This window comes from Argiope bruennichi, chromosome 3 (assembly GCF_947563725.1).
Source record: "Argiope bruennichi chromosome 3, qqArgBrue1.1, whole genome shotgun sequence".
Classification (NCBI taxonomy): domain Eukaryota; kingdom Metazoa; phylum Arthropoda; class Arachnida; order Araneae; family Araneidae; genus Argiope; species Argiope bruennichi.
Genome location: NC_079153.1, coordinates 42,045,320 through 42,056,237, shown reverse-complemented (window position 1 = coordinate 42,056,237; position 10,918 = coordinate 42,045,320). Strand labels below are relative to the sequence as shown.

At 27.5% G+C, this 10,918-nt stretch overlaps 1 protein-coding gene across 1 annotated transcript in view; it reads left to right on the top strand.

Moving 5' to 3' along the window:
• The first annotated feature begins 1,052 nt into the window (after positions 1-1,052).
• Positions 1,053-10,918, top strand: part of LOC129963506 (protein lin-28 homolog) — a 124,038-nt gene continuing 114,172 nt past the window's right edge. Inside the window, exon 1 of the mRNA XM_056077933.1 lies at positions 1,053-1,333. Coding sequence (XP_055933908.1) covers positions 1,240-1,333 — 94 coding nt within the window. The 5' untranslated portion in view covers positions 1,053-1,239. The remainder of the gene's footprint in view (positions 1,334-10,918) is intronic.

The window sequence follows — 10,918 nt, the reverse complement described above, 5'->3', positions numbered from 1 at the left end:
GCACTAAAAATTAACCTTTTTTAAATATAAAGATAAAGTAATAAACTTGGAAATTTGAAAAATGCTGTTCATTACGAAATACTTTTTTTAACAATCTGTGTGATTTTTTTATATCATTTTTGCGGATTATCCATTGTTGCAAATTCCGATTCCGCCGAATAATTAGAAATGACTGTATTAATTGTAGCAATTATTAAATGAAATAGTCGAATATACATCTCAGTACAATAACAATTATTTCAACCTGCAAAATTCCTTCACCTTATTTTCAAAATTTAATTTAACATTTTTTTTTTTTTGAAAACCCATAATACCTTTACTTGAAATTTAACTTTGTGACAAAATTTTCATTTGCAACATTTTTTTTCACTTTGTATTTTAGAAATAAAGATATTTTGCTCTCTTTAAAATCTATTAATAAAATCCTAACTATTTTTACTTTATATTTAAATAAATGATATTTGCTTTAAAAAAAAATTTAATTTCGAGTTAAAAGAACATTTGAACAACACAAAATACAAATGCTAAATAGAGGAGTATTCAGACGAAAAGGGGTTGAAATATTAACACAAAAAGAAAAATCTATCAAGCCTTCCCCCTACCATCCTCCTTAAATAAGCATCTCAATTCACTTCTTCTCAACCTGTTACCAGAAACGGTACACTTCACGAAACCCTCAAAGCGGGAAAAGAAACGCCGAAAGAAAAGAGAAAAAAAAAGAAGAAAGAAACTCCTCAAATAAAATAAATAAAACAGAATAAAGAAAAGTAACGGGGCCTTAAAGTAAAGAAAGAAACACCCCAGCAAGTGGAATTTTCCACTTTCCCTATTTCAACCCGCCCGATCACTCCAACCAATCACGAACGAGCGGCTCATCAACCACTCACAGGACCCTCGCTCCAATGACCTATAGGAAAGTATCACCCCCCTCCGCTCGACCAATCAAAAGGAGGTATGTATCCCCTTCGTTCGTTTCAGCTAGTTGACGAAGATATTTCGGACGAGGGACACTTCACGTTCTAAAAATACTGGATTTTCCGGTCGTTCAGAGAGAACCGTTAGAAAATACTTTTTAAACGATTTTAATCTGATTGTTTTTTTAAAGTTCGCGATTGGTAATTCATTTTTTAAGACTGCTTCGAGGACTGGAATACGTTGTGAAGCAGAAATGGTCGCATGTGATCATTTTCTGTAACTGCTGTGCTTTGTTTATATTTGTGGATTACTCTAAAAGACAGTATGACTCGCATCAGCTCGTCGAGTCCCACACAGATGAACGGAACAGAAACGGTGCACGAGGTGGTTTTGCCAATGTCCAACGGTAAATCGAGTGGTACGTTTGATTTAATATTATTTGTGTTGTTTTAGTTGCAAGTTTAAATTTATGAAATTTTTAAAATTTCTGTTGTTTTTGTTCTGGTTTTTTAAAAGCAGAAGCATAATTTGGTGATTATTCATTAAATACTTTTTTATGATAATAAAGATAAATAACTAAATAAACAGATGTAAAAAATTATGCTGTTTTAAATTAAGTGACACTTTGACTGTTTTCCAAATACCTATTTGCGACGGCTTCGTTTTTTTACATAAGTTGTTGTAACTAATAATAAATAAAAAAAATTAAGTTGTCTATAAAATTAAATTTTTCATATATAACAATGACAGGATAGACATTAATTTTTAGGAAACTTCACTTTCATTTTTGTATATGTCAACATTTATGATGCTGTAATCGCATAATGAAATTGCATTTTTTTTCCCCAACTGTCATACATTTGTAATTTTTAGTATCTCGCAAATTTATATGCTTTCATTTTTAACATTTTCTTTAACTAATTAACGACATTCTTCGATTTCTACGATATAAGCTCGCTAAAAGAATGATTATTTTATTGTTAAGGTTGCAGTACTAATTTAACTGAATTTCTGTGGTCAAATATTTAAAATTCAAGAATATGAACATCCACTGAAAAATTTCGGATGAACAACTGATGAGATTAAAGATTTAAAAGACCAATTAATAAAATTCCAACTAATTTTTCTAAAATACCATTTAAAGAGTTCGAATTATGTATTTTAAATTATTGATATTATATAAGGCTCTTAAAAATATTTTAACAATTGTTTGATTTCGGGATTTTCAATCTTTGACTTTTGTCCTCAAAATGAGTTAATATACATTTTTATTGTAAAAAATATAATAGAAACCATAGGGGAGGTAAAAAGTATAATAATGAGAGTAATGATAGAGACCGTATAATTAACTGTAATAACTGATAATTTAGTTTTAAAAAAAAACAAGGCATCATATGAAAAGTAATATTTCGCGAAAATAATATTATATGCATAAATTAATTCGAATGTAATTTTTATATCGATTTCCTAAGCAGAACTTATTCTTAGCTGTATATCTTAATAAAAATATATAATGTGATTCTTCAATTAAAAAATAACAGTAGAATCAGAATCTAAATGTTGAGTATTAAATAATACAAGGATAATTTATTTTCTCTTATTATTTTTAATATATATTTATTATATAAGAAAAAATTCGTATAGAGCAGCAATTAAAATTTGTTGCAAAACTGTCTCGATATTGAAAGACAATACATATAAACCCATAAGGATTTTGCATTTCTTGAAACAAGCTAACGAATACTTCATTTTTTTTTTCTTTTTACCTGAAGAAAAGCGCTTAAGCAGTTGGAAATATACTTGCTTAATTGTTGTCATTTCATTTTTTGAACTTCAACTGATTAAAAACTCATTGAATTTAAATGCATCGTTTTAAACTTCCGTATCATGACGAAATCTGATTCTTCGCGATTAAATCAAATCAAATTAACTAAATCAACCAACCATTCAATATATTTTTTTTTCCCATCCATGTTATTTACCATTGGAAAGCGCTCATACAAATCTCGGAAACGACAATCTGAGTTAAATTTGATAAATCAGTGAAGTGCATTTTTATTTTAGAAAATGAGCAGTTTTTTGTAAATTAATTTTCTGAAATAGCCATTATTGTTTTAGAAATCATTAAAAAGTACCTCTGAAACTTGTGAGAAATCATTTTGGTTTTTTACTGATTGCTCAATGTTTGCTTTCAATTGACATAGTAGTAGTAGTATAAATTCAGGGGGAAAACATAGGATAGGTTGTTCATTTATATTTCATACATCTTTAATTTATTTAAAATAAAATATCACGTAACCCATGCACTTAGAACGATCACAAGTAAAATATAATATATCTGCTATGACATTTTCTGTCACCAAAAATGTTCTTGAGACTGAGGAGTGATGAATTTTGGATTTCCCACAAAATACTTTGTTAAAGAGTATTTTGGAAATAATTCAATGGTCTTAAATAAATAAATAAAGCATGATTTTTATGAATCAATTGGAAATGAATCATGAATTTTATTCTGCGCAGATATAAGCCACAAAAATATTAAGTTAAATTTTTAAAGCTGATAATAAATTTGTGAGGATGGTTAGTAAGATTTAATTTAATATTGTTCCAAATTATATATACGTTTTTTTTTTTCTTTTAATAAAACTGATGTGAAGACAAATATTTTTTACTAAATTCGTAATAGGACATCCATTCTTTTTGTATTGACGTTTCTTTTGTTCAATCATGCTTTCAAGAACAAAATAAATCCATTAATTATTGAATTTTGAAACCTATCGTAAAAGACACAATATTAAACAATATTACTTTAACTTATTAGCAAAACAAAACTTTATTTATTTATTTATTTTACCCTCAACATTTTTCTGCTGAAAATGGATTACAAATATGATTGACCTTAGAGTTATATATAATCTGAGTTATAGATTATCGTTATAGATATAGATTATAGTTATAGATTATCTGATTAACAGAATTTTGAAGAATCGCTCTCATAATAGGAATTATAATTACAAACATCTAGGTCAAATCAATGTGCAACTAAACGAAATCAGTACTTATCAAGACGTTCGCAACCATCATCCATTTTATTTTTTTAATTTTTGATTTATTTATTTACTAATTACTGTAATCGACCATTTGGTTCGTCCAGATTAATGGTTGCTAAAAATTTTAATTAAATATTTTATGTAAGTCTTAATGACTGTCTCAGAAACATGTTATTAAATTTAAAATTTTGACAGACATATGACAAGTTATTTTAGAAGCCTTACATTTTTTTTTTTTTTTTTTTTTTTGTTCAACCTGCTGTGCATTTCCTTAATTTTCTACCTATATTTTTTATATATATTTAATTGTTTCACAGAAAAGAGCAATAGTGTTTAAAAGTAGTTACTGTTTTAAGAATTTTTTACCATCACTTGATTTTGAAGTTAAACTTTAATTGCAAGCGTAATTGCAATTTCAAAATTTTTGTTGACAGCATAATTTATATTTAAGCATACTTAGTATAGGAAAATATGCCGAATCTTTATATCTTGATTATCAACAATGGGTAAGACTCCAGAATGAAATATTAATAGCTATAATGAAAACAATTGAACTACAATCCAGCAATTGTTATTAAATATTTTTAAAATAAATTTTAAAAAAACCAATTAAATATGATAAAGTATAGAATAAATTGATATCGTTAAAAAGATGCATTTTTTAAAAATTTTAAATGACGTAAAAATTATTAGTGTTATAATATTTTCTAGTTATCATCAAAAAGGTACTAAAATTTCAAGAGAAATCTTTCTGAGTCCCGCATTCCCACCTTCCAATGCATATATATATATAAACCATGTTTAATAATCCCAGGTCAAACGGTCTGATTGATAGAGCACCAACACTATCACAACCAACAATACAACATCAGTAATAACATCGACATTATTGGTAGACATAATTTATTTTATGCTTTTGAGAAGAGGACCTTAGTTTATCCCTTTCAGAATTACTTTACAAATGCCATTCTATGATATTTATTTCCGATCTAATATTTAATATAAATATTTATATTGTCTATAGTAGTGCTAACACAATTAAAATTTTTATAATTGCAAAGACACAAAATTGTTCCGTGATGGAAAAACAAAAACCATATTTTAACAACTGTGAACTGAATGTATTTATTTGAAATTCCATTAAAGTAGATATTCCATCATACTTATTAGAAATTTAACTATTATCAAAAATTTATCATCGATAACTGAACACTGGAAGAATAATATGAATTCTCCTATAGTCAGTAACAACTCAAGATAAAAGGCTATAAACTGTGAAAGCTGTCAACAACTGTATCACCAAACCGTGCCAGAACAATGTGTTTCTACGTTATTTAAAACTGTAGAAAAGTTCTTTGAGATATCAATCTTTAAAATATAAATTTTATTTATACAAAATAGAGATTATTAATTAGATAATTCTATTAAAATAAATCAATTACTTTTAGAGTGATATTCAGGATTACTCTACTGCGCGGCGGCATATCCAGCAAATCTCTTCGTACAATCAATTTCAACTGTTTTTTTTTAGCTCTACTCATTGCTTATTCGAAATGATATCTGCTCCGCTTTCTATAAGTTGCCTTCATGCATTAACGAACCATATAAATCGCTGATCTCAACGACAGGCCATCTCCTGCTGTTTTGCTCCTCCCATGCTTATGATATTTCAAGCTATGTTTAAAATATCACAACTGAGGAGCAATAAATACTCTATGGAGATTTTGTAAGCTAAAGAGGGAAATTATTATTATTACTTCTGTAAACTATCCTACGACACATAATTTTGATAACATGTTACAGAAATTGAGATAACTGCAGCCCGATATTCATGTAGAACGCTTAATAAATTTAGAAATTCATCATATATAGTAAATTCTGGACTATCCGAGGGATCTGGTGACATGGCAACGGCGGATAATCTGCAAAAAGACGAAAAAATGTAAATCGATACGAAAATGGTTTGAACAATTTATTTAAGGAAAGGGATCCACGCATACAACAATTATGATTCAATAAACAGTATATTTCTTTATGTGCAAGTTCTGCGTTTGCTTTCTTCAGAAAAATAAATAAATGAAATAGTTCTTTTTATTTATTTGGTTGTTGTTGTCAAAACGTCTCTTTTTTTAAAATTTGTAATTGAACTTTTCTTAGCATATGGAATTGAGAATCCTTATGAGATAACAGAGAACTTGGTATACCAAGAATAATTTTTGTCATTTTACTCCAAGGGATATCGTATCTATTCGAAGTTTTAGACATTTTTTTTTTTTTTACTTCTAAAAAAGTAATAAAAAACATGTTAGAATTTCTTTAAAAATTGCAGTTATCTGTTAGCATTCAGTATACAATTAAAAATATATATCAATAAAAGTTTTGAATACAAAATAATTTTTTGTAGCATTCTGCATTTTGTATAAATGCTTATAATTTTATACAAATTACTCATAATATTGAATTTTTATTTAATTTATTTTAATACATTAAGTTCTGAATTTTAAAATTCGATCTTACAGTAAACTTGTGTTATGTGCTGCAGTCTTATAAGACTTAATATCATATAATATGGTTCCAATATATCTCAAAGCAGATGCTCTAATCCTTTTCTTTTTCAATTTTTCACAAAACTATTTAATTATGACTCGATTCTCCAATAGCACAACTTTTACATAAGATGAAATACATTTTTGTCTGTTTGCATTTAAATGAAATTTGCGTCTAAATGAATTCATGTTCTTCGATTAAGAGCTTCATAAAAAGTTAACATTCTAAACAACAAACCGGAGATCAGGCGTGTTCCATAGTCTGATACGAATAAGGTCGCGTATACAAATTAGATTTCTGATATATCATAGAATTTGAAATGTACGAAGGAAATAGATTGAAAATATGAAGTAATGTGTAAAAGATGCGATTATGAAGTTGAAATGGTTTAATAGCAAATATTAAAGCTATTCTCTTCATAAACGGCTGTAAAATTGGCTCCCAACTCGAGCTTCGACGTAAGATTTGACAGAAATTTCGAAGAGACAGCAAATCCATACTAAAATGAAATGTAAGCTTACTGACTTAGAATACAAATCACTGCCTTGGAATTCTAAATGAATTCCAAGCATTGAATTTTTTCGCAGTTGTATTCTAGCGCATTTTTAAAAATGGAGTATCTTGTTAAAGGAAGAAAAGAAGATTTTAAAAGGTTAGGTTAGAATTAGGCATTATTATCTTAGATAATTCCAAAATTATAGAAATAAAAGATGCAATTTTGAAAAGGGTATGCTATGACGAAACACTCCTAAGAAAATTATTAATGACCGTAATAAACAATAGAAAGGAAGGAAAGAAAACAGTTGTTCCTGAGAAAAGAAAAAAGAAAAGAAAGAGAGAACGAGAGAGAGAGAAGAAAAGCTGTCGAAAATGATGAAGTATTGCAAACGAAAGAGTAAAAGAGAAGTCGTTTTAGTTAGAAAAACTTAGATTATGAGAAGTAATTTAAAATATTGATATAAATAAAGTTAATTTATTGAATGATAACGCTGATTTTTCTAAAATAAAACCTAAGAAATCGATTACAGTATGTATTTATCTGCCTTTCTTGCCTAAAATATAACACTGTTGAATGAACAGAATCTAATAAAATGAGGTTCTATACTTCTGGTAACAAAATGTATCTAGATAATGCACCATAAATCTTTAATGCAAATTAGTGATATCTTTTATTTTGAAGACATATTCTCTAGTGTATTTTACGACCAAAGAATATTTTGGTCGAATCTAAAGAACTCCGAGACAGATACCATCGCATTTCGCACTCTTCAGGGTACACATTTTTCTTCTTTCTTTCACGGCCAATTGCGTAGGATCCGTGCATCTCGAGGGAAACGAGCTGGAAGCTGATTAATATGCGCGAACGGCAGTGCGTCTCTCTCTTCAGACTATACGGTGGTCAAGGGCCAAGTAGCTAAGGCAGTTGGTCACTAAGCCGCCTTTATGGTAAGGAGCACGTTGCCTACATTGGGATCTTTTTCGTCGTGTATCATTCAGGTAACATTTGCATTCTTGTTTTGAAAGAGGTATTTTAATCGAATTTGCAGTCAAAAGTTCCTTTATTTATTGAATTCAAAGGTCTTCATTCTCTTTTTTTCCTACATCAAAATCTTTAGATTTAATAGATATATGTAACGTTTTACTCAATTGTTTTATATGCGGATGCGTAATACTGCCTGAGAACGTTTCATTAAATGTATTGTCTTTCAAAATATTCTATATCAAACTACTTCTAGGAAAACATTGTTTGAAAAGGCAACCTTCATTCTTGTTTTATTTTCACGAATAGAAAAATTGTAATATTTGGTAAAAGTGAACTTTGACTTGGGGCTTTAGTGTAAAATAAGATCTCCTTTCAATAGTAGTTAAAAATCAAAATTTTAATTTTTTTTGTGCATGGTCGAGCTAATATATATTTAAAAGAAGAAAAAAAAAATGCATTACATTCAAAAGTGTTTTTGTTTATTCCTCGTTTTTTTTTTTTCTTCTTCTTTTATTTATTTCTCAGAAATAATGTAATATATTACAGAAATGCTGTAAAATCATGCAGAACTCTCTTCCTTGTAAACATTTATCTGCATACTTTTTAAAAATATATATATAAATATACTTCTCTTACCAATTTTGTTCTTTTTAGTTAATTTGAACTGCGCTTTGAAAAAGTATGTCAGATTATTTTTCGGGGCTTGATCAGCTTTATATTTCATTAATTTTATAGCTTTCATATAACTAATTACTTAATATAGCTTTTACAGCAAATTATGGTAGGTAACTACGTTAAAAAGTCAATTTTTTGCGAAAATATGATTTTTTTTAAAAAAAATTTAATATTCTTTACACGTTTTTTTATAAAACCGTTAGAATTTGTTTTTAAAATTTGCTTCTATTTTTTTTTTTTTGAAGTTACATTGATTTTTATATTTGCATTTACATACGTTTTAATGCCTTTTTTTTTTTAACATTTTTAGATGGAATTTTCTAAAATTTTAATATTTGTAGAATTTTCTTACAAAAAACTTCATAAATTAAAATCTAATGCATACTTTTTGTTGAAATTTGGTATAATAATTTCTCAATATGTTTTGTAGTTTCTGAATAAGAGAAAAGGAATCTATTCATTTAAAAATATTATCTTGCTGTTCCTTTCGAAGAAGTTTTAATCAACGTTTGGAATTTGAGACGCTAATAGAACTATGCAAATATGGTATTTGTATTTCAGATATACACGGGACCGTTGTTCTTTTTTTTCTTTGTTGTTTAAAAAAATAATGTAGCTACAATCAATAGCTACATTATTCATTTGATATACAATACAGAAAAGCTACTTAGATTTAAATATCCAAGGCTGCTAGCAAGCACTCTTACGAAATATATGTTGAGCGAAGACATCCAAAACCATTACGAAGTGAGCTAAAGTTTAAAGCATTGAAAAGAAAAACAGAACAATAGATTTTGAAGAAGTGAGTGATATGTTATCAGATAAAAACGATGCAATTCTGCCAAAATGACATTAGAGTCACAAGATTTAGCTGTGAGAGTTACCAGAAATTTATGTATTTGCAGCATATTTGCAATTCAGAAATTTATGTGTTTAAATGCACAGTATATTTGCTCAGACAGCAACGATGCAATGAAGTGACGAAACAGACTTTCTGTTTAGTATTTAAATTTCAATTATTTTTATTTCCATATTGTTTTTGTAATTTTGTGTTACAAATATAAAGACTTCAATTAAAATATTGGCAATTTTATTTAATTTACTTTCAAATCACCCAATTAATTCCTTAGACATATAAATATAAAATCAGAATATTAAGATAACTATTTAAGACTAGATACTAGAGACTAAGATAACTAGAACTATTTAAGATAATTTTCCTTAATAGCATTTATTCCAATATAACTTAATTTTAATAATTAATCTCTTAAAAATTTATATTTTATAATAGTGATCTGAAAAAAAAAAGCTACTTTTTATGTTTATACAGAGGGCACGCCACCTGGAAGGTTCAAATTATAGATCTAATCAAACTTTGTACCATAATGATTAAAAGTTGACGATATTAATAAATTATTTTTATCGATTTTTTTAAAACCAAATTTCGTAAGTTTAATAAGATAAGCCACTTTTAGTTAAGTATGTACAGATCAGTTTTGAGACACATGGTTACTTTTCAAATTTAATTTTAGCGTATTTCCTAAATTCTCAGTTTAATTTTAGCGTAGGAAAACTACAAAATTTCCTAGGAAAATTCATTACCAAATGAGATTAAAAAATGAATATAAATCGAGTAGTTTCGAATACAAATTCAAAAAAAAAAAAAAAAATTTTTTTTTAATGAAATCTACGATCGCAAATTTCAAGTTACGTGAGAACATTATTATTTTGTAAAACATTATTTGTCTTAATTCATTTAAGTCATTAACCAGTTTAAACCGGTTTGAAACAATCCACAATCGGTTCTCTCTCTCTCTCTCTCTCTCTCTCTCTCTCTCTCTCTATATATATATATATATATATATATATATATATATATATATATATATATATATATATATATATATAATTTTTTTAAACTTCCATTTTCAATTTTTCTAGCTGGCAAACAAAATTTTGGAGCTCGACCGATTTTGAGATGAAATAACAGCTATGATGTCATAGTTTTATGTCGACTTTTTAAAAACGCGTCTGCTGTCAAAGAAACATACGTAATAATAAAGCAATACTGGTAAAAGCAGGTCAACCTTTTAAAAAAGACATATGCTTTCAAAGAAGCATATATAATAATAATGCAATACTGGTAAAAACAGGTAAAAAAATATACGCGATTAAAAGATAATGATGAAAATTGCCATTTATGCTTTATTCCTTGCCTACGCGATTTCGAGCTTCAGTATTCTTTGCC